At 43.3% G+C, this 25,016-nt stretch overlaps 1 protein-coding gene across 5 annotated transcripts in view; it reads right to left on the minus strand.

Moving 5' to 3' along the window:
- Positions 1 to 365: 365 nt before the first annotated feature.
- SOX13 (SRY-box transcription factor 13) overlaps positions 366 to 25,016 on the minus strand; it is a 46,741-nt gene continuing 22,090 nt past the window's right edge. For 4 of the 5 annotated variants that reach the window (XM_069944528.1, XM_069944527.1, XM_069944525.1 and 1 more), the window contains exons 2-15: positions 22,319 to 22,391; positions 15,845 to 15,968; positions 14,671 to 14,761; positions 13,669 to 13,755; positions 12,652 to 12,824; positions 12,483 to 12,551; positions 12,293 to 12,398; positions 11,444 to 11,508; positions 11,190 to 11,352; positions 10,290 to 10,396; positions 8,654 to 8,750; positions 7,678 to 7,818; positions 4,857 to 5,073; positions 366 to 1,415 (exon numbers count right to left, since the gene is read on the minus strand). In XM_069944528.1, coding sequence (XP_069800629.1) covers positions 1,166 to 1,415; positions 4,857 to 5,073; positions 7,678 to 7,818; positions 8,654 to 8,750; positions 10,290 to 10,396; positions 11,190 to 11,352; positions 11,444 to 11,508; positions 12,293 to 12,398; positions 12,483 to 12,551; positions 12,652 to 12,824; positions 13,669 to 13,755; positions 14,671 to 14,761; positions 15,845 to 15,968; positions 22,319 to 22,380 — 1,752 coding nt within the window. In that variant the 5' untranslated portion in view covers positions 22,381 to 22,391 and the 3' untranslated portion in view covers positions 366 to 1,165. Of the gene's footprint in view, positions 1,416 to 4,852; positions 5,074 to 7,677; positions 7,819 to 8,653; positions 8,751 to 10,289; positions 10,397 to 11,189; positions 11,353 to 11,443; positions 11,509 to 12,292; positions 12,399 to 12,482; positions 12,552 to 12,651; positions 12,825 to 13,668; positions 13,756 to 14,670; positions 14,762 to 15,844; positions 15,969 to 22,318; positions 22,392 to 25,016 lie in introns of all 5 variants that reach the window. The other variant, XM_069944529.1, reaches the window with a different exon arrangement.

Below are 25,016 nucleotides of genomic sequence, written 5' to 3' on the forward strand. Positions count from 1 at the left end.
TAAATGCACCTTATGATGCGTTCACACCTACAGGATCTGCAGCTGATTTTATTTAAATAACTGAACACAGCATCAAATCTGCTGCAGAACCTGTAGGTGTGAACGCACCCTAAAGGGGAACTAACCTGCTGATATGTCCCTATTGCACCGAAGATGCAGAGGAGGAAGGTAGGTCTCTTACAACTGAGTTCCGGTGCACTTAGTTGTTTGCTCCACGGTCCGGTAAGACCGTTAGGAGCACTGCCCACCCCCATAGCGCCAATCCGTCCTGCCCCCAGCTTTCCTACTCCATTCATTATCATTTTAAAAGGGGCAGGCTGCCTTTTAAAATGATAATGAATGGAGTAGGAAAGCTGGGGCAGGGGCAGATCGGTGCTATGGGAGACGGCAATGCTCCTAACGGTCTTAGGCCTAATTCAAACATCTGTCCGGACAGAACATGAAACCAATGTTATTCAATGGCCCCATTTACACGTCTGTACGTGTACACGGGGCCCGCGATCTGTGCCGCAAAAAAACGGACATGTTGTTATGCGGACTGTTTTCTTGCGTCACGAATCGCTAGGGTAATGAGTGTGAACGTAGTGCTCCGTGAAGCAGGGAGCACTACAGATGCACATTCGTAGTTCGGTCCGCGGACTGCACTGTGTGTGAACGGGGCCTTACTGGACTGTGGAGCAAACAACTAACTGCACCGGAATGGCAATGAGGAGGAAGGTAAGAGACATAGCTTCCTCCTCCGCGTCTCCTGCGCTGTATGGAGATATCAGCAGGTTAGATTCGTCTAACCTGCTCATAGTTCCCCTTTAAGATCTCTTGCGTAATTTGCAAGAGAACAGAGAAGAGTTGTCAGGTGCACAGCAACAAAACATCCCCTCACATTACCAATGCTGCACATTTGCTCATATGATGCAGAGCTGCTTTGTAACTAGAGTATAACCTAAAAGTGCCAAAGCATTCCAGAGGATTGTAGTCCAGCTCAACGTGATAATATATGTACATTATAGTCTTCTTTCCATACGTAAGTATATAACCTAGCTAAGCAAAACAGGAACAGCGGAGAGCTGGAGAGTAAGGTGGGGCTTCTCCCATTGTCTCTCTGTAAATGGGGGGGTTGTCTATTTACACAAAGGCCGGGGAGAGGACGTTGTTGTTTGCCTTCTGCTTAGTCTGTTATAACTACAAGTTCTCCTTCACTCTTGATGGAGTCTTCAGAGTCGCTGCACAGTTCGGGCATACGTGGCACAGGCACTCTTGGATCTGGATTTTGAAGACTTCTGGTGTTGAGGATCACCGGCAAGTTGCCATCCTGGGCTTGGTAGAGATCAGACGGGGACAGATGAGACATTCCTTTCAGACTGGACTGGGACGGGAATCCAGATGGGGATGGTGGGCTTGCCATTGACCCTTGGGATCTTGGGGGGAAAAAAAACAAACAAATAAATATTTATAATTTTAGAAGGACGTCACCATGAGAAAACTGCAACAAATACAATGTAATTGTTTAATAGAAAACAATGCCGAAAGTAATGTACATCAGTCATGGTTCTAAGATGATCCCCACGACATCCATCAGATTTATTGGGATCGACACAGACACCGGGAGCATTTTCAGGTGCTCACAAGGCTATACTACACAATGTGTTGTGTGTGTAAGACTAGCTCTTAATGAACTGTTAGGGGACAGCCATATACAGCAGAACTGCTGTTGCTTTTCCATCTGTTATAGCTGTTATATAGCTGCCTTCAGGAGACTGGACCTGGATACAGTAAGTATAGCTGTTATATAACAGCCTTCAGGAGACAGGACCTGGATACAGTAAGTATAGCTGTTATATAGCTGCCTTCAGGAGACTGGATCTGGATACAGTAAGTATAGCTGTTATATAGCAGCCTTCAGGAGGAGACTGGACCTGGATACAGTAAGTATAGCTGTTATATAGCTGCCTTCAGGAGACTGGACCTGGATACAGTAAGTATAGCTGTTATATAGCTGCCTTCAGGAGACTGGACCTGGATACAGTAAGTATAGCTGTTATATAGCAGCCTCCAGGAGACTGGGCCTGGATACAGTAAGTATAGCTGTTATATAGCAGCCTCCAGGAGACTGGACCTGCATACAGTAAGTATAGCTGTTATATAGCAGCCTTCAGGAGACTGGACCTGGATACAATAAGTATAGCTTTGTTATATAGCTGCTGTCAGGAGACTGGACCTGGATACAAGTAAGTATAGCTGTTATATAGCTGCCTTCAGGAGACTGGACCTGGATACAAGCAAGTGTATGGCTGTTATAAAGCATGATAAAAAAAATAATGAATGTAAATAGTAAACTTGCTTTATATCACATCCCTGCTGATGTAGATCCTGAAAGTTATAACAGTAACACTGTAAAAAGCTGCACTTCTGCAGTGTTTCGGCAAAACTCCATTGTTACTGTAAATGGTGCGGATTTCCTCCACAGAAATACACTGCGGAAAGTCTGCAACACTTCCATTACATAATGGTGTCCGTACCCTCCCAACCTCATCCCTATGGGCCTCATTTACCAAAACTCCTTTAGAAAACATTTCTCACTGCATCATAGTGGGACAAGAAGTGGTTAGTTGTTATAGGCAGCAAGGCTTATTGTTCCTGTGTTGCCTAAAGTTTTCTAACTAATCTTTAAAAAAAACTGTCTGGTGTAAACAGGTCTGGCAAATTAACAACATTAACAATGTTCAGGTAACAAAAAGAAAAAAGAAAAAGAAAATGTATTTAAAATAAATCTTTTTAAGAATGATGAGTAGGTGCTGGTACTTGCGCCTCTGTCTGCTGTTGACCTAGAGGCTAGGATTTAAAAAGTCCAACAAAACGGAGGCTGCAAGCTCCACCGATATGTTGATAATGTAGTTACAAAGTGACGTTTCATTACACAAGGGACAATAGAGGAGCAGTTGCCTCTGAACTGAGCTAACATCTCCTTGGCTCTTTCCCTTTTGTACCCTGCAGTTATTTAATTAGAAAGGACACAAAAGATATGCCATGCCACAATGCTTCCATTAGATCATGTCCAACAGATGGGGGAAACCTATTGTATTTGCTTTAATTGAATGTCTCAATTATAAAAGACTTCCTGCTGCGGGAGAACATTTTATAGGGCAATGTGCCCACAAAAATACCGCCTGTATACGGTTTAGTATACTTGGAGAATAATGTGGAAGTGGTCATGTAAAGGCACTTCAGCTCGCCGTCACAAAGAACAGAGAGGATGAATAGGACATTACCTTAAAAGCAATATGGAACAATGGATGGTTTTGCTCTGTTTAACACTGTAACCAAAAAGGCAGAAGTAAAATCCTGCGTCAAGGGGAGGACCTGTCACTAGTCAGCCGGCGGCCTTTATACTCTGCCCATGGTGCCTGGAAAAGCTGGATGCAGTCCTGGGAGAAGTTTCCTAGGACTGCATCCAGCTTTCCCAGGTACCCAGAGCGGACCAGAGTTCAAAGGCCGCCCGATGAGAAGCAGATGGCAAAGCTTAGCGAAGCACTTTGCTTTACTAAGGCTATGTTCACACTACGTAAAAGTACGGCCGTTGTTGCTGATGGCAACAACGGCCGTACTTTTGGCGTGGTGTAACAATGCCTGTTTCTTTATGGGATCCCGGCCGGAGTGTACACATCGTGTACGCTCCGGCCGGGATCCCATGCGGGGCCACAAATAACTGACATGTCAGTTTTTTGTGGCCGGAATTCTGTGAATTCAAACCGCAGAAAGACCTGTCAGTTCACACAGGCTCCGGCCGCTCGCTTCACTGTGCGCTATGGGAAGCTCTGATGCGGACGCGCGCTGATGCGCCCGCATCAGACCTCTGCGGCCGGAAAGATAATCCGTCCGGTACTTAAGTACCGGCCGTTCTGTGACCCGGCCGGGGTCACGGAAAGGCCGGTCTCTTATGTAGTGTGAACATAGCCTAATACTGTGGATTGGCTCATCTCTACCTGTCACCACTCCTTACAAGTCCTTTTTAGTACATACATAAAATGCCCATAAAATAGCAATTCTGGAACATCTTTTCTATTAGTTATGTGATGTACTGTTCCTTTTATTCTTAATAGAAATGTGGGGCTTGACCAACTTGAGTGAGTATTTCCTGTACACACGATATAGGCTGTGTCCATGCTTTCCAGAACTCCCTAGGGCCGCATCCAACTTTTCCAGCCAATGCTGCATGCTTGGGTTTGGATAAACTCAAGTGGGCTCAAAATTCGCTGAACTATAATTATCACCCTATGTAACGCGACCCTTAATTGATTATAATATAAGTATTTTAGATTATTTATTTCAGGCATGTATCTGCAATCACTTCTTGTACCAACTGAGGAACCATAGAAAAAGGAGCCTTTAGGCTATGTTCACACTACGTAAAACTACGGCCGTTGTTGCCGATGGCAACAACGGCCGTAGTTTTTGCGGGGTGGAACAATGCCTTAGTTTCAAGGGGATCCCGGCCAGAGCGTATACACATCGTATACGCTCCGGCCAGGATCCCGTGCGGCCCCGCAAATAACTGACATGTTAGTTTTCTGCGGCCGCAATTCAGTGAATTGTGACGGTAGGAAACCCTGTCAGTTCACACTATGAAGCGAGCGGCTCCATAGTGTGCAGGGGGAAGCTCTGATGCGGGTGCGCGCCGATGCTCCCGCATCAGAGTTCTGCGGCCGGACAGATCATCGGGGTCACAGAACGGCCGGATGTTCACATTGTGTGAACATAGCCTTAAAGCATAAGTGATATTCACACATTTAATTTAATGTACAAAACCCATCACCAAGATCAGAAAAACTCCTTCTAATAAATAGATATTACATACTTACGGGAGAACATATCCATGGCGAGAGTCTTGTCTTCGGTTCTTCATTAGAGCTTTGTACTCTCCTACTCTCAGTCTTTTTCCTTCTACAATACAAGTGCGTTTTGGTCGTGGCTTATATTTGTAGTCCGGATACTTCTCCAGGTGCTGTCGGCTCAGCCGCGCCTGCTCTTCGTAGTACGGCTGCTTCTCAGAGTTACTCATCGCCTTCCAGCGAGAGCCTAGAGAGGGGAAAATAAGGAGTGTAAAGGGTTTATTCCCCGCTCACATTACGTAGGTTGTTTCCTATACACATTGACACAATCTATCACATGTCTGTTTGTTTAATAGGCCCCTTTTACTAAAGCGTACATCACTGCCTTATTTAGAAGGCTTTATAGACTCTTGGCAAAACATCTTTTACATTCACAACAAGAGATCACTTGTCACATGCAGAGCAACGGAGGAAATATACAGCTGCATAATGTTCACTTCAAAAACATATGCAGATTTTTCTGTGTGGATCTGTTTAAAAATACATAATGGAAGTTTTCTGCCCCATCGAAATACACTCTAAATCGTGTGGGTATGTTCTTTCGCCTCCATTACCCTATTCACCTTTTTTTTTTCTTTTTTTTTTTTGTATTATTGCCAGGAAATTACTGTAAGGCTATGTTCCCACACAGCATTTTTGCTCAGTATTTTGCAACCAAAATCAGTAGTGTATTGGAAACACAGAAAGGCTATGTTCACACACTGTTGAAATTTAGTGGAAGGCCGTTCTTTCAAAACATTGGGCGTCGTTTTAAAACAGCCACAATTATTTGTCATTAACCCTTAGGGGACACAGCCAGTTTTCTTTTTTGCATTTTCGTTTTTCCCTCCTCGTGTATATAAGGCCATAGCGCCTGCATTTTTCCACCTAGAGACCCAAATGAGCCCTTATTTTTTGCGCAACTAATTGTACTTTGCTATGGAAGATGTAATTTTTGCCTAAAATGTGCTGGGAAACCAGAAAAAAATTATATGTGTGGTGAAATTGAAAAAAAAAAATGTTGTTTTTTTTATTTGGGGGGGGGGGGGGGGGGGGGGGGGTTGTTTTTACTATGTTCGCCCTGGGGTAAAACTGACTCGTTATATATGTTCCTTAAGTTGTTACGATTACAACGATATGTAACATGTATAACTTTTATTTGATTTGATGGCTTGTAAAAAATTAAAACCTTTTAAAGAAAATATATGTTCCTTAAAATCGCTCTATTCCCAGGCTTATAGCGTTTTTATCCTTTGGTCTATGGGGCTGTGTGAGGAGTCATTTTTTGCGCCATGATGTGATCTTTCTATCGGTACCTTGATTGCGCATATATGACTTTTTGATCGCTTTTTATTACAATTATTCTGGATTTGATGCGACCAAAAATGCGCAATTTTGCACTTTGGGATTTTTTTGCGCTGACGCCGTTTACCGTGTGAGATCAGGAATGTGATTAATTAATAGTTCGGGCGATTACGCACACGGCGATAGCAAACATGTTTGATTATTTATTTTTATTTATAAAATGGGGAAAGGGGGGTGATTCAGACTTTTATTAGGGGAGGGGATTTTGTGTTATTAAAAATACATTTTTCTTTTACTTTACACATACACTAGAAGCCCCCCTGGGGTTAGGGTTATTCCCCCTGGGGGACTTCTAGTATATGCACTCTGATCTCTCATAGAGATCCATGCAGTATAGTTATACTGCATGAATCCATGAGATCGGTGTTCTATTACTTTTGGCTGCTGCAGCCAAAAGTAATAGAATGCCGAGCCGGGATCAGCGCCATTACGGCGCAGACCCCGGCCCGGTATGGATGCAGGGATCGCCCCCCCGCAATCGCGCCGCAGGGGGGCGATCCCCCCACTAGACCACCAGGGATGTATAAAAGCAAGTATTTAGAAGCAGCTGTCAACTTTGACAGCTGCTTCTAAGTACTTAATTAGCGGGCACGGCGATCGGACCGTGCCCGCTAACAGCCGCGAGCCCGGGCTACATGCGGCACCCGGTATCGCGGCAGTTCAGAGGGGGGTCGCTGCGCGACCCCCCTCTGAACTCCCATAGCGGCACGAGGACGTTAAATAACGTCCTGGTGCAGCTATGGGTTAAATGACGACCATCCACTCCATTTCAACAGTGTGTGAACCAGGGGCATAGTTAGGATTCATGGGGCCCCATAGCAAAAATCTGTACAGGCCCCCGCAGCACAAAACACTGAGAATATATTAGGCCTGGTCGATATGGTGAAAAACGCCCACGCAGCTGCTACAGGACCCCCTGCACTAAGGGAGCCCAGCCAAGCGGGCCCCCCTAGTGCACAGGCTCCATAGCAGCTGTGTAATCTGCCTTAAGGGTACAAACACACACGGCTTATACGCTGCGTATTTACTGCTGCGATGCGCACTTTGGAGTTGACAGCATCCCCATTTATTTTGATGCCAGGAGCTCTGAATCTGTTTAATCTCTGTGGTACTGCACTGACACAGCCGTGCCGCTTTATTATATCTAAGGCCCGTTCCCACTGAGCAAAGCTATCGGAATTCCGCGACGGAATTGTCCGCCGCGGAATGCCGTTAGCCTCCCGCTCATAATGGGAGTCTATGGGAGGCGCGCGCTCCTGCCCTGTCCGCGCTGAAGAATGAACATGTTCATTCTTCAGTGCGTACAGAGCAGCAGCAGCGCGCGCCTCCCATAGACTCCCATTATGAGCGGGAGGCTAACGGCATTCCGCGGCGGACAATTCCGTCGCGGAATTCCGCTAGCTTTGCTCAGTGGGAACGGGGCCTAAGGGCACAAACATAATCTTACCAAGAATCTTGCTGATGCTGGAATTGTGCATGTCGGGGAAAGCCTGCAAGATCTTTCTCCGCTCATCTTTTGCCCATACCATAAAAGCGTTCATCGGCCTCTTTATATGGCTGCCGCGGCTCTCAGCGAAGTGGCGAGATCCTAGAGCAAAATTAAGAATAAAGACAGAATACATTACTGTTAAATTTAATAATTCGGTCATAAAAATGACTAATAACGTAGAGTTTCACTAAAATGGACGTAGAGACGCCAACATTTGGATTCAACTATAACTGGTTTTAGAGTTCCCAAAGAGACAGTAAATCCAAAATAAGTCCAAGATTCCGTCTACTAGATACAGGCAGGTATCGCATATATAGTTCTTGTGGGAGGTTTTGGAGGAAAACACAGGATTAAATACAAAGACCGGATTTGTGAACCCAGCCAAACACATAGTAGGCCTTAAGGGCCTATTCCACGGAGCGATAATCGGCCGAATCGGTGGAATAGAGAAGAGAGGTGGTTTATTTAGGCCCAAACCTAAAATCATCGGTCACCCACCGCGCATGGCTGCATGGAATAGCGATGCGCGGCGGGCAACCGATGATTCAAGCAGCATGCATTACCTAGCAGGGCTTCTCCTCCGCTCCATCCCGGTCCCACGCGCAGCAGCAGCTTCGGTGCCGCCTGACTGAGCTGTCAGACCGCTCAGCCAATCACAGGCCACGACCGCCTCAGCCAGTGATTCACTGAGAGGTCTGACAGCTCAGTCAGGCCGCTCCGGAGTTGATACTGCAAGCGGGACCGGGATGAAGACGGAGCAGAGGAGAGGCCCTACTAGGTAATGTAAAGCCCTGGGGTAAAGCCCTGTAGCGATGTCCCTGCAGCCCTCGCTAAACGATCATAGGGCCGTGGAATAGGCCCAGTAAACGAGCGCAGATCTAGCAGATCGGCGCTCGTTTACATTATTGATCGGGCTGTGGAATAGGGCCCTTACCGTCAATGTCCATGCTGCATCGCAGCAAAGACTCTTCACTTTCTTGCAGAGGAGACTCATCCTGAAAATCCCTTTGAGGCACTGATTCAAACATTTCCTACAAAACACACAAATAATAAGTAATTAGTAACTACATGTAACATGCGCCTCCGCCAGTAAATAAATGAATATTACGTCTAAAATCTTATTAGTGAATGTGCCAGTGGTACAGCGCTTTTCTGTTTTTACCATGAATAGACCAGTATGGGGATGCTGGTGTTGCTGTCCTTTTTTTGAACCGCGGCATGGTACCAGTCTATTAGTGGACACCGGCCTGGCCTGAAGCACTGGAGGCGGGCCGGCGCAGGAATCGGGCCGAGGTTCAAAAAAAAGGACTGTGGCACCGGCATCCCCGTGCCAGCGCTAGTCTATTCATGGTAAAAACTGTAAGGCAATGTACTGCAGATACATTCACTTTAAGTATGGTTTATGCAACTCCTAAATATTTTCTATCAAAGAGGCTCTCCCACAAATAAAGATTTTAATTAGTGTTAGATCACATAAAACATGTTTGGCGCCAATGAGAAGAAGCTGCATCTAGTGCAGGAATAACTCCCTACTGTCTAGCAGCCCCTGCGGGAGACATTCGCCATATGAGCAATGATCATATGTACTTGCTAAAATGACAATCATATTAGCGGTATAACATACATATCCTATTGGCAGAGCGCCAATACAGAAGTGTTAAGGGCTATTCACACGTCCACAATATTTGGGCCGTGCACAGACTACAGTATACTGTAGATCGGACTTCCCGGCATCATGATTCGTTATGATGTCGGGAGCTCCACAATGGTATAAAAAGACAACTTCAGACAAGGCGATTCTTTGTAAAAGTGCTGTCAGGGCTGCTCAGCCAGTCAGCACCTATAACAGGGTCCCGTCTTGGCCAACGACTGGCTGGGCGGTCCTGACTTGTTACAACCCCTCTCTAACCAGAGGACTGGAGTGATTAATGGCATTGGCGCTGGAGCCGATATAGTAGAGGAAATAGATGCAGAGACTTTTTTAAGCTAAACAGTAGGGGAAAAAGGAATATCTCAAGAATTCACTTCAAAAACAGCATTCTATTATTTTTAATGGGAATGAGTGGTTCAGTTTACACATTGTGGATTTGGCTGATGCAGACCCCGCTGTATTGAGTTTATCTGACTTCAAAACCGCAGAAAATTCCACCCCTGTATTTGTGCTGTCATATTGATTGTCAGCTCTAAATTACAAGTTAAAGGTAAGAAGAGAGTTACTTGGGTAGCACTAGTGTTTACTTATATGAGCTTTAAGGAAGGTAAACAATGCTAAGTGTTTTGAAGGTCAGCGCCATACTGTAATGGCTTCATAGAATATATCATGACATGTTCAACTTCACCATAACCCAAAGAAAAAAAAAATTGCATCACAAATTCAAGGGTATACCTTGGACTTGTGTCATAAAACAAAAGGTCATTGATGCTTTCCAGAAATTTCCTATGGATCAAGTGTTGGATCAATCAAGGTATCACATTTCCTGTATTCATGAAGACTGGCATCCATTGCCTCATTCTTTCGGATTGTCAAAGATGTGCGATGGAAGAACAATGCTGACCTCTCTCGTAGTTACCTTAACACTGTGACCATCCCGCTGCTCTGGTGTTTTGTTTGGTCCATGAAGAAGCTGCCGGGCTTCTTGTATTGCCTTAGTAATGGCATCACCCTCACCCAGGAAACCTAATGAAAAAAGAAATAAATTGTAAAATCATCATTGAAAGATTATAATAAAATGTATTACTAATGCAAAAATGTGGCTCGCCAGAACCACCTAATCTCTGTCAGAAGAACAAACCATCTAACCGCTTATTTGATTTTCCTATGCAAACTATGCTGTTTCGTGCACTGGGGTGGGGGTGAGGACTACCACTCTCCAATCCACCCTGGCCAGCTTACTCCGATGAACACTGTGGCAGCGCTCTGTAGTGACATCACTCTGGCGCTCATCACTGCAGAGCACTGGATAAATATTCATTAGGGGGGTGAGCCAGCCAGGGTCCTATTGTCCCTTTAACTATGACAATATAACCGTAACTCCAGGGGGGAGGGTTTTTTTCACTGTGGAAGGGAGTGGATACAAGTAAGAGAGTCTACTTACCTCCCTGGTTACAGCACTGGAGTCCACGTAGCGCTGCGGTCCCTGACTGCTTCCTGGTTTACGACACGGCTGGAGACGTAACTTTCAAGCCTGCTCAGCCATTTAGCTTCTGTAGCAGGGTCCCGCCTCTGCCGCCGAATGGCTAAGCGGACTTTAAAAGTCACGTCTCAAGCTGCGTCATAGACCAGGAAGCGTCCAGAGACTGGAGCAGCGCTGGCCCCAGTGCTAGAACCAGGGAGGTAAGTGGACGTTGTTGCTTTCATCCACCCCCTCCTTCGCCATAGTGAAAAAAGCGCTCCCTCCTGGAGTACCCCTTTAAACATATGGCTACCAAGTATTTCTAGAAAGAAAACAAAACAAAAACATAAGGCATACCAAGCGGTAGGTTGGGTCTTGTAGGACTGGACGCTGTATCTCTGTTGCTTCCAACACCATTGCTTGCTAAAGGCGACATTTTCAGACTCGGAGAGTTACTTAATGTGGGAGACAGCTCAGACGTTTTGGGTTTGGCTGTCAGATTTAAAGGCTGAGATGGTTCCTGTGTAAAATGTGAGAGGAACATTAGAACCTTATTTCATACTACACAATTTTTATTTGCCAGTTCAGGCTCCTTTCCTCCAGCACGTCACCTGTTTTCCAGTAGTAGAGGCCCTCGGTGGTGTCGGGTTATGAAGCAGCTGCATTGGATATTCCACTGAAATCGGAAATACTACATTAATATCATGTGCACTGACTGTAAGGGAGCACTTAATAGTTAAACAGTATATTTTTTATGCAAACGTTGATAATTTTTATAAAATTACATTTTCTACAATATCAACCTTGTACCTGTAGTTTCACAAAACTTTTGATATCTCACAGAGACGTGTTAAAAGTTTCGACCGGTCCGGGGCTCACACCTGTACTGATCGGGAGATCGAGCAGGGAGAAGACCACGCTAAGCGCGGCCCTCTCCAGGCTCTGTGTCATGTGGTCAGTCAGACTTAATAGAGCTCTATGGAGGCAGACTGATAAGTCCGTCTGATCATGTGACCCAGAGCTGGGATAGGGCCGCGCTTGGCGTGATCTCCCGATCAGTACAGGTGTGAAAACTCAGTCCCGGACCGGTCAAAACTTTGAACATGTCTCAAGTTTTGTGAAACAGTGACACTAAGTTTTTCAGATCAGGTGTACAATTGGGTGTACCCATACTCCTTTATCCCTTGTAGTTAAAGGGGAGTTTTTTTTTTTATTTAGTTTTTTTTTAAATATATGCATATAAACTGATTGGCTGAGTGGGCCGGTAACGTCACCCCCCCAAACCTGTAAGTGGCGCACAGCAGTGACCACAGCTTGGTAATACAGATGGTGCGGTAGGCGACTGTTCTCTATTTTCTGAGCATATAGTATATGTAAAAAAAAAAAACACACACAACCTCCTAAAGCCTAAATTTGTTACTGTGCTTTGTAGTTCAAGCAATTTACTATTCTGTACTCACCAGGCTTGCAGGGAATTGGCTGTAGGAGAGGTGAAATCTGTGGATCTGAAGGAACGGCCTGAGCAGGGGGGAATGCTGGAATCATGACATACGGCATGTTCACTTGCTGCAAAAAAAAAAAAAAACTGTAAAGATCTTCCAATGAGAATAGAGGTTTCTATCAGGCTGTGAGCTACAGACGCATCATTACCTGGATCTGCTGCTGTAACATATTAATCTTGTGCTGCTGCTGGATGAGCTGCTGCTGCTGTTTAGCGATCTGTGCAAGGAAAGTCAGAAAGGTGATAGATGATGATGATGATGATGATGAAGAACAATCCCAGCCACCGAGAGAGCGCACACTGCCAGACTCTATCTACCTGTTCCTGCTGTTGTCTTGCAAGCTCCATCTGCTGCTGCTGTTTCTCCAACAACATAGCTGCCATGTTGCGGTGCTCGGAGTGTGCGCTAAGTAACTGGTCCCTCAGTCCTGCCAGCTGACGGATCATCAACAACAGCTGCAGCTCCTTCTCTGCCAGGCTCTCCTGAGTGCCTAACAACACAAGGCGGATCATTCAACAAACAGAATATGATAGACTCAGGGCTTAGTCCCACGTTGTGTGAAACACAGAACCTATGGAGGGGTAAGCGATGTAGTGGACTCCATCCCTGCCCGGCTTCATGTATCACTATGATGCCGGGAGCAGGGAAAGTATGTAAGAACATCTGCACGGCCGTGTTATTACAGTGCCTCAAAGACTATCCCCGCTCCCAGCATCATACTGATACATGATGCTGGAAATGCAGTCTAGAGTCTCATAAAACAGCCTATTTACACTACAGGCTTTTGGATGCTTCTCTTTAAGCTCCCATTGATTTCAATGAGAGCTTCCATGTAGAACTGCTATGAAAGTAACATATTTTAGCACCTTCAGCCCCATTTTAGTGCATTCTCCATTGAAGTTAATTGGAGTTTTTGGACACTTGTTTTTTTTTTTTTTTTGTTGGGGGGGAGGGAGCATTTTTAAAGGGGTTATCCAGCGCTACAAAAACATGGCCACTTTTCCCCCTACTGTTGTCTCCAGTTCAGGTGCGGTTTGCAATTAAGCTCCATTTACTTCAATGGAATTGAGTTTCAAAACCCCACCCAAACTGGAGACAACAGTAAGTGGCCATGGTTTTTGTAGCACTGGATAACCCCTTTAAGGCTTTTTTTTTTTTGCCCATGTGAACATGTGTCTGTACACACTGCAGTATATTTGTGGGGTTACCGTAAAGCATCCATAGTGAAATTATACATAGGATCTTAGTGTCATAGTAGTTAGTTTCAGCAGAAAGAGGTCTATGTAAAACGCTGCCTAGCACATAAAACCATACAAACAACATACAAACAATACCTTTCACATCTTTCCCGTCAAGCATTCCATTCCCCAATAGTTTGTCTTTCCAGTCACTATTTAGCAGTTTCTCTAAGGCCGGCATTGCTGCAGAGAGAATGGTATATAGAAATAAGAATATACAGTATAGTCCACCAACAGCCGCAGAACACAACACAGAGCATAGTTCATGCACCTAACAGTATATCAATGCTTGTTCATTAAAATGAGCCGTCTTTCAGCATTATTACCCTACAATAGGAAGCTACAGAATTCTGTAGTCATATATATTGCACATTCATATATATTGCACATTCAGTATTTACCTATTGTGTATGTATGTATGATATATATATATATATCCTAGAGAAGCAAAATTGAAGGGGTACAGCGTCAGAAAGTTATACACATTAGTAACTTACTTCTATTTTTTTTTTTTAATCCAGTCTTCCAGTACTTATCAGCTGCTGTATGCCCTGCAACATGGCTCAGTGTTCTCTGTTGCCACCTCTGTCCATGTCAGGAACTGTCCAGAGCAGTAGCAAATCCCCATAGAAAACCTCTCCTGCTCTGGACAGTTCCTAACATGGACAAAGGTGGTAGCAGAGAGCACTGTGTCAGGCTGGAAAGAATACACCACTTCCTGCAGGACATACAGCAGCTGATAAGTAATGGAAGACTGGAGTTTTTTTTTTTTTTTTTACATAGAAGTAAATTACAAACCTTTTGAAATAAAAACAAATTTCACCGGAGTATGTGTGGTTATCCCAACCTATGACTGCGAAGTTGATAAATTACAATCTCCCCCATACATGTAAAATAAATAATAATCCCATCCAGTGTGTAAACGGTATAATGACATGACGACAATACGAGAAAGCAGGAACTGGTTTCAAGGATTCCGAAGTTCCTCAAATAACGTCAATTATTTTAAACACTTTTTACTTCAGGTAATGTAATAGTTACCGAATCTAAAAGAAAAGAAAAAAACAAAAAAAAAAGCCTGCGGATTTAAAGCCCTACCTTCATTCATAGTTCTGCTCAGTTCGGAACTTTCAAGGCGTCCATTAGACTTGGGCGCAATATTTCGAGCATCAGGGGCATACGAGGCATCCTGGGGAAGTTAAAAAAAATTAAATGAAACATTTCACCTGCACTAGTGTTTGCTTTTTGGAATTGTGCAAAGAACACTCCCAGCGCTCACCAACATTGTACAAAGCTGAAGGGCTTAGTCCACGTCTTCAGAAGTACAGGATGTATACTGGCAATAGCTTTCTGCAGAGCACTATGCTCTGATAAAATCTGGATAAAATCATTCAAACGAACAAAATACAAAAAACACAAAAGCAAACAAATACAAAAATCAACGTAATTCAGGCCCCTCCCACCAGCCCTTATGACCGTCAGTGGGAGGGGCCTGAAACACATTGTTTTGTACCTGTTTATTCGTGGGGTTTTGGATTTTTATCTTTGGTATATGAGCATAGGAATTATTATATGCAGTGAATAGGACCTACACAGTTCTTTGCTTTTCAAGGTGCCATTTGCCATCATGATACAATGGACCAGCATTCACAAGGGGATAGTGCAATGTGGACTGTGGAGCTTCATACAGTCATGGGCTGAGCCGACTTTACTGATTTTTCTATGTCCGAAGTTAATCCTGTAATGTGAAATAAACCCTTCTTCATTCTATAACCTTGTCGAGTTCTGTCCTTTTTTTGCATACATTCTGAGGACTCTCTCCCCCAGCACGACACCCATACGGAGAGTCCACATGCTACTGAACTAACTTGCATTTGGGAAATAGCTGCTAATCTCACAGCATTCAAAAAATGTTCATGCTTTCTTTTAAATATTTAATTTACTCCAATGCTCCCACTAGGTGGCGCTGTTGTCTATTGAAGAAATGTGTCCCCTGTCAGCTAAAAAAAAAAATTGTGATGTCACAGACACATGTCAAAAATTTTGATTTGTCAGGATCTTGGTGTTCAGACCGTCACGTATCTATACGGTGACTAAGGAGAGTGCTTCTTCCCCTGCTCGGATTATCCGTGTCAGTACAGCATCTTTTAAACAGTTTTAGAGCTCCCGGCATCATATTGAATTACGATGCCAGAAGCTCATAGGTCCGGTCCACAGAACAGTTTTTTGCGTATGTGTGAATGCCCCCTTAGAATCCAAATCCCTGACTCACCTGAAGTAAGGAGTTCTGCTGTAATGTAGCTAAATTATTCACATGTTGCAAGACGTCTTCCTTAGAATCTTCCTCCATCTTAGGACAGGTTTCTGCTGGAGTCACTGACATCTTCAAAGCAAAACTGCAATCGAAGAATCAAAAAAGGCTCAGAGAGTGTCTCACTTGTGTATATTCTGACAACGCAGGGTGAATAGGACCATAGTAATACAGTGCAGTTATAGAGTAGTCATAACTTACAGGAACGGCCTTGAGACAAAAACAAAACAAACACTACAGTCCAGAATTGTGTGAACATCAGTCTCCTCCAAAGGAACAGAAACCCCCCCCCCCCCCCCCACAAATCCAAATACTGAACAATATAATGTATATAACGATATATTTTTTAGATTTATAATTGACTTCTATTTCAAAATCTCCAGTCTTCCAGTACTTATCAGCTGCTGTATGTCCTGCAGGAAGTGCCGTATGACAGTGCTCTCTGCAAGGCAGTAGCAAATCCCTATAGAAAATCTTTTCAACTCTAGACAGAGGTGGCAGCAGAGAGCGCTGTGTCAGACTGGAAAGAATACACCACTCACTGGAGGACATACAGCAGCTGATAAGTACTGGAACACTGGAGATTTTTTTTAAATGGAAGTAAATTACAAATCTATATAAATTTTCTGAAACCAACTCAAACCATCAGCATTTGAATCCTGCTGTCTGCCTGCTCCATAGGAAAGGTGGAGACAGGTCATAGGCTGTATCCCTGTTTTTCAGGTAGGACCAGGAAGACAGCAGGATTCAAATGCCGATGGTTCGTGTTCAAACTAAGCCAAACCTTGGTCCAGCTCACTCATCTCAACTGGTGTTCTATTGTTCCATTGTCCATTGTTCCATTCATTACATATGTTATAACATGTCACACAGCTTAGGGTATGGAAATTCTGTCTTCTTATCTGCCAGAAAGCTGACTCATGAAAGGTAGAGAATCCCTTTAAGGGTAACACTCCCTATAGAGGTTGTACTCGAATCCAGCTACTTAGCCTATATTCAGAAGGCTGTACATAGGAATATCTCTCCATGTTCCTTGCTTTCATTCTTCTATAATAATCATAGCATTAGAACAGTATTCTTTGGTATACAGGTTTGCAAGTATTGTCCTAATATTTTCTTCCCCTTCTAATAGAAGACAAATGGTAGTAAAATAAAGTTTCTCACAGGAACATTACGGAGCAGCGTACACAATGAGCGAGTCCTGAACTGATGCACTGTGCCAAGGGAGGAAGTCAATTCACGGCTCAAAGTTCAGAGCCATTGTCGTCCGTCATTGTGCACACTGGCCGTCGTTCTTATTGTCCTGTTGAAAAAAAAAAAAAGGGGGCGAAAGAGAGGAACGTGCGGCTAGCTATAAGAGAGGAAAGAAAAGATCCGCAATGTATACGGTATATATAAAAGGCAGAGAGATGGCGTACATGGAAGACGTAATGAAATCTTATTGCCTTACTAGGAAGATGGGTGACAATAAATGACTGATAATGGATAGTAAAGTATATAGTATAAGAAGCTGGTTTGGCCTCCCTGTCACACCCTCACCTCCGCTACAGCTCTGCTGGCACAATACTGGAGGGAGTGCAATAGCTTCCCGGTGGAGGCAACGCGAGGGGAGGCCACTCAGCGGGGGGCAGAGGAAGCAGAAACAATGAGCGGACAAACTAACAAAGGAAGTATGACAAGAACACAATGGGGCATTGTGCTAATGTTCCGCTGCCAGGAACCTGTCCGCTCCCACATGGACATGTATCATTTAAGCACATACACTAGACCTACAATGCATGACTCACACACCTATATGTCAGCAGTAATGACAGCAAGAGAATGCAAGAATAGGTCATTCTAAGTGGAGCTTTTAGCAAATGTTACTTCAATCCCTCCAGTCGGTACAATCTCAGATAGCGCCATAGCTTCAGCCGCTTATTCTTCTCTCTCTCTCTCTCTCTCTTACCCTTCTTGGTTCTCTCCATTTTCCACTCCCTCCCCCTAGCAATCGGGCCTGTTCCTGCCCTGCAGGTTGCTGTGGGGACTCTGCCTCGGCTAAGGATGGCATTGTTAGAGTACAATGACTTCCCCCACCCTCGCTCCATGCACTCAGCCTCTCCCACATTCCTCACACTCGCCCGCTGATCACCAGGGAAGGGAAAACACAAGGGACACTATCAACACCCATGTACAGATCAGCACTCACATACAACTGGGGCTTGTAAGATCTCGTAGCCGCCTGCTTTCTCGCTCCCTATGTGCTAACATTTACTTTTACTTCTTTATCACATATTCTGCAGGTAAATCTCCGCACACCTGGCTAATGCACTAACAGAAGCTCAAAATCTAATACACTAATATCTAGTGCTAAATATCTTACATGGAGGATGTAGAAGTAACTGGGTAATGATGCTATCGGTAAGCAGTTTATAAGATTAGCCATGCTGTATGTAAATGGCCCACAACTGGATAAGTGGTGCTAAATGTAAAATAAAAATAAAATAAAATAAAAAAATATATATATAATAATAATAATAATAATAATAATAATAATAATAATAATAAATTAGTAATATATATTTAAAATACATTTAAAATATTTAAAAAATATATATGATTTATGGGGCTAAAAGATTGTTTTTTACATTGCGATAAAGAGGTATTCCAGGAAAAAAAACACAGGATAGGGGAAAAGTAGGAGATCACGGGAGACTGACCTCTGTACCCCGCACCGATCTCGCTATCGGGCCCCCGACCTCTGTGTAATGAATAGAGCCGCGAGTACAGACTAAAGCCGCGGGCCGTAACTGTGCTCTGTTCATTACAGAGAAGCCAGGGCCCGATACCGCCTAGTACAGAGGTCAGACCCCCGCAATCTCCTATTATTACCCTATTATGTGGATAGGGTAAAAGTTCTTCTTTCCAGGAATACCTCTTTAATGCAGTTTACAGCCAATTCAGTTTCAGGCACATGCCAAGACAGGTCCCACAGATCTATAGACTTTCCATATACATCACAGAGGCCAAAGGCGTCTCATTTTGGACATAATTGGTTCTTCATGTAGTGGGGTCCGCTAGAGGCAATAGCTTGGGCCTCCATGTTACTTGAGCTCAATCCCCTATGTATGATGAATGCAACTAAGTGGCCCCTGTAATAAGGTAAGTATATGTCGGACATACACATTGGTGACTTTCCCTAACAGTGTTCTAAGCCGGAAACTTTACTGTATGATTCCTCTTGCTCTAAGGGGGCAAAAAGCCAATGGTGGTCTTTCTGGGGCAATCCCTTTAAGGCTTCATTCACAGTGGCTTTCACAGGGGAAGTTTTGCAGTGAAATCTGCTGCAATTCTGACTAGCATTAAAGTCCATGGCCCTCCATTCTAACAGCTGATTTTGTAAGAGTGACTATATAGTGCTGCTGTAATGTTAAAAATAAAAAGAAGTCGCGCTTACCTCTGGTGCCTATGGTATTGGCTGAGCGAGCTGTCAGTGAGCAGGGAAGCATGGCTTTTTTTTTTTTAACATTACAGCAGCACTATATAATAACTCTTACACTGCTATGGACTCTATTCTTGCAGTGGAATGAAAATCTGCTGGGACCATGGTGTGCCATAGACTTTAATAGTAACCAGTATCGCAGCAGATTTCACTGCGAGAAACTCACAGCATGAAACCCACTGCAGTACGGTACAAGTAAATGGACCCTAAAGGCTGTAGCCAAAGATAACCACAGCCAATTCCCTGCAGCACAGCATTTTGAAGTCAAAAGTCAAATGCTACGTTTACACGAAACGATAATTCACCCGATTGTACGATTAACGATGTCGGAGTAACGTTTCTTTTTCATCACGATCAGCATTTAGATGGTACGCTATATCGTACGGAAAATTCGTTTTGCAATCGTTTTGCGATCGCTTAAGCCTATCTCACACCTTGGTTAAATCGGCGAACGACTGTTCACACGGAACTATCTGCGAATTTTTTGCGAACGATCGACGACGATTTGAGAGGTTGTTGAAAGATCAAAATGAACGATTTCTCGCTCATCGTTTGATCGTTCGCTGCGTTTACACGTACGATTATCGTTCGAATTCAAACGTTATCATGCGAATTCGCACAATAATCGATCCGTGTAAACGCAGCATTAGGAACAGTCAACAGCAGCAAGCCGATTTGCAGACAGGATCCACAGCGGAATATAGCAGGAGCAACATGGATGAGATTTTAAAAAATCCAGGGGAATCGACACGTGCACCCACCCTGCACTACTTGGTTCATATTTGCTGCTTCCAATTTCTTTGCAAACTTATGCGGATTTCCCAAGAAAATTTTCTGCAACTAAACGAGTATGTCTTAACATACCCTTAGGGCTCTATGAGATGGAGCGATAATCGGCTGAATCAGCCCGATTCGGCAGATTATCGCTCTGTGCAATAGAGGCAACAATCTGCTGATTGGGTCTTTAGGTCCAGACCTGAAATCATTAGCTGACAACCGCACATAGCTACATATAATTGTGATGCGTGGACGACATCTAACAATTGAATAAACTGTTATACATCTCCTCTCCACGCTCCTGATCTTCTCCTGTTCTCTTTTTCATCCCCGGCGCTGCAGCTTTGGAGCCGTCACGGAGCCGACATTCCCGGGAAGTGATTGGCTGAGCGGCCTGGGAGTGCCAGGGAGGAAGAAGAGGACAGGAGAAGACCAGGAGCATCGAGAGGTGATTTATAACAGTTTAGGGCAAGGTGATTTTAAGAAATTTTGTAATTGGGGTTATTGGCCAAAAAATGCATTTTTATCATGAAAAAGCAGTTTGAAGCTTTCCCCCCTGTCTTCATGGTTCTCTTATAGAAGGCATGTCCAAACTTTTTTTGAAGAGTGCCAAATTTGATGAAGTGAACATGTGCAAGGGCCGACCATTCTACATGCTACATGCTTTATAACACAGGCAGATAATAGCAAGCTGTGAAATAGTCGCACATCAGATAATGGAATTATAGCACAGTGAAAGGCAGTCAGGGGTTAATGAAGGGTATGACAGCTTGCTACCACAGATTCCTATATGCTCCCTTTATGTATGGTGAGTGTATAGCCCTGCTTTTCCTTGCCTACAGTAGCCAACTCCTCTTCAGAGACTACCACTACCTATGTATGGCTGCAGAAATTTTTTGTTCGAGGACCCTGCTGGTCTAACCCTTCTGGAAGAGTAGGGTGGCGTTGGAACTTTTAATATATATTATTTATATAAGTTATATATAACTAAGCTGAGGTCATCAGCCTCCTTGACCTCTGAGGAGTTTTAAGAATCTCCAGCCCTAGAACTCACGACGTGCGAGATCTCCAGCTGGCCGGATCACCGTCAGTACTCAGTACTGAAATCTCGGAAAGCCGAAATCTCGCGATGTCCGAGATGTCAGTACTCAGTACTCTAGTGCACGAAAAAGGAAAGCTGAAATCTCGGACATCGTGAGATTTCGGCTTTCCTTTTCCGTGCACTAGAGTGGCGTGGCAACGAGAGCGGTAGCGGCAAAGCCGCAAGGTATCTGCTGCTGCTGGATACCTGGGGGTCGTAAAAGTTCGGAACGCGGGCCGCAAATGGCCCGCGGACCGGACTTTGGACATACCTGTCTTATAGAGGGGGGAGGGGTTGAGGGAGATGAGGCTCCAAAAAAAGATAACAAAGAGTTAATTTACAGCTACATCACCGGGCTATCTCCTCTGAAGTCAGCACTGACCTCTCTGACCTTTAAATATGGCTTTCACACAGGTCCCGCTGTGTAATCCTTTGTTCTCTGCTCTATGCTGGCGACTAATATCCCTCCTCCCCCCTTCATAGATTACACAGGGCTTGACTGATGTAAAAAAGTCGAGATTTCCTGATAATGAGCAGTGAATGAGAGAGGGGGGGGGGGGAGATCATTTATATCATTTACATATACTTCTTTCTTTTGGGTCATGGTAACAATATTATATGTATGCAACCCCCTGTAGGTCATATGCCCATTGTTTATTGTTTGGGTTGACCATGAATTTTTGGGTTCCGGATTGGAACTTTTAATTGTTTTTAACCATGTCTTGCAGTGTTCTATGGGATTCGTAATAAAATAAAATATTTTTGTAATTTTTCATAATTTCTAGTGGAGTGCATTCTTGATTGATGTCTAGTCTTTGTTTTTTTTGGTTCATTGGGGGGAGACCTGGGGAAAGTCTTTTTTAATGCAGATAATGACATATTTGCCTAATAAACCCAGTTACAAAGTTTCTTAAAATCGCCTGGACTATTGATTTCTGCAAAAAATTTAAATAAAAAAATACAAGTGACACTTTGAAGATGAGGATGAGGTAGCATATTATAGCCTCAGGGCCGCTGTACTACTAGGGGATGGTAACAACCATCTTATTTATGAACGGCAAAACATGTATTTGAGAAAATATGTTTTTATAGTTACCTTTGCTCTTGTAGGTTTCCAGAATAGCATTTCAATGTTTCCGGCTCTGCTGAAGAATCCATTCAAAATAACACTGTATGACAAAAGAAAAAAAAAAGGCAAGTTAAATTACCAAAGTCAACGCTTCTTTTGTTTCCATAAGAATAATCATAGCTAAGCAACTTCCCAAATAATCTTTATTACTATCTTATTATTCTATGTATGCAGCTTGATGAGAGCAGGAGGAGGTGATCTGTTACATTTAGTCTGGGCCTATACAGTGATTTTGCTTATGGCCAGGGCCATGCAGCCACAGATTGCCATGTCGCACTGTATTACAGTATAAGTAAGAAAACTGGGTCTCACCGAGACCCAAAAGTGGCAGCAACCACGACCCAGCAGCCACAAGAACTCCATGTTGGAGGCAGGAGGGTACCCTAGGTCCCTGGCCAGCAATCCTCATTTAACAGTCCTTGGCCTAGTAAATGTTCTATGGTCTTGAGACTATGGATGTGCTATCCTGGAGGAGCCGGACTATCTGTGCCACCTGAAGGAACAGCCTTAATGCTACCAGGAGTGACAGAGACAGTACCAAACTAGAGAAGGCTGAATTCTGCAATACCACCCACCCTCCCTTCATCCTTGATGCTGCACAGTTTTCAGCGGTCTGTCAATGAAGTAGTGATAGGGATGGGAGGGGGAGCGAATAGGCATTCCAGCTTTCAAGAGCCACTTTGACACTTGGCACAAAAGAATAAAAGCCTTTTTCTTACAGACGGACATATGAAGTGTACCACGTCTCTCCTTGCTGTAATAGATTGCTAACAGTGTCAGCAGTTTGGAATGTAACTTGCAGCTGACAGATTCAGTTAGAAAGTTCTCTCAATTGTGTGTGTGTATAATATATATATATATATATATATATATATATATATATATATATATATATATATATAAATAAATTATTTTTTTTATTTTTTATTTTTATTTTTTTTAACTACCGAAGAGGAAGCTCTACAGAACAGTAAACATCAACTTATTGATAGAGTGAAGACTGCGAGAATTCCAGACTTAAAAAAAACAAAAAACACAGACATGTGACATGGAATGACTAAGAAAAAAAACACAATTACCACTAGATCATGGCTTTATGGCTCTGCTTATCAGGAAAATGTAGTTAACGGAGTTTTACATTTCTGTTTTGTTTCGGTTTTCCGCATAAGGCTCACTAGTTGTTTTATGAAAAATTCTCCACATTTCTAATATGTTGACATCCAGATGATGAAAAGCTCTACACAACTACTGCGACCATAACAAACCGGCGGCACAGGGCTCAGATTTGTGCTGCTGATGCTTTCAGAGGATGGAAGTACTCAGGATAGAACACAGCACAAAAAAATAAACTTAAAATAAAATAAAAAATATAAATAAAAATTTAAATAAGAAAAATGAGACAGCTATTTCCATAAGAGGATAATCCTCGGCGACCATTTTCCTCCCTAATATTACAACAATGTCATTTATAGCTAATTGGGGGGGGGGGGGGGGGGGGGGGGGGGAGAGCCGAGGGGGGTTATTACTTTTCTCTTTTGGAGACCCATATAGCTGCATGATAGGCAAAAAGTAGTGTCTACTGGATTAAAAGTAGTACTCCATTATATTATGCCATGTTTAAAGGTTTATTTATAGTACAAAACCCCTTTAAGTATCATGTATCAAAGTATCTTTTTTGAGGATAATAAGACCCAGCTTTTTTAGTTATATAAAAACACAAAGTATTTATGAAGCCAATTACTACTAGATATCAGTGTGTCAGATACAACAAGCATGTCTTGCATAAAGGGAATCATAGTATCTTTTAGCTGTTGTAGCTTTGCGATTCACGCAGGACTGCATGAATCTAATATACCAGCTGTTGCAAAACTACAACTCCCATCATGCCTGGACACACAAGGTATTTTTAGACAGCCATAGGTTTTAGGCAAAAATACAGCGTCATTTCCAACAAAAATATAGAGCACAATTTTTTCTGCCTGTAATTATCAAAATATGGGGGGGGGGGGGGGGGAAACAGATTGTGTGAACATATCCTTAGAAGACACTAATAAAAAGATATCATATCCTGTAAACATATCCTTAGAAGAAACTAATAAAAAAAATACCACATGAAGGAACACTGAAAAAAGTAAGATATTCACATAAAAATACTTATGCAACAAGCATCATGAAATAACTCCTGATTAAACCCATCGGGAACTATTTTTAATTTTTTTATTTATTCACATGTACTATAATATATATATGTGTGTGTGTGTGTGTGTGTGTGTGTGTGTGTGTGTGTGTGTGTGTATATATAGATATATATATATATATATTTTTTTTTTTTTAATATACACACACACATAAACACATATACACAACATATATATGTATATATATATATATATATATATATACATACATACATATACACACACACAGCGAAAAAATCCAATTGAGTACTCACTGGTCTGTGAAGCCTCAGTTAAGAGTCTCAAAACACGGGAATAGCCAGATATCCCTCTCTCCAGAGAAAAGAAGCCTGTTGCCAAGGGGTGCCTCCTAGTGGGGAGAGCACCAAACCACCCTGACACGTAGTCCCTCAGGTCCTCACTCTGTTGCGAGCTTTGGGAACTAAATAGGGAAACACCAGGGTGGCCCCTGTAAGCCAAAGTCTAAC

This window comes from Dendropsophus ebraccatus, chromosome 11, assembly GCF_027789765.1.
Source record: "Dendropsophus ebraccatus isolate aDenEbr1 chromosome 11, aDenEbr1.pat, whole genome shotgun sequence".
NCBI classification, from domain to species: Eukaryota; Metazoa; Chordata; class Amphibia; order Anura; family Hylidae; genus Dendropsophus; species Dendropsophus ebraccatus.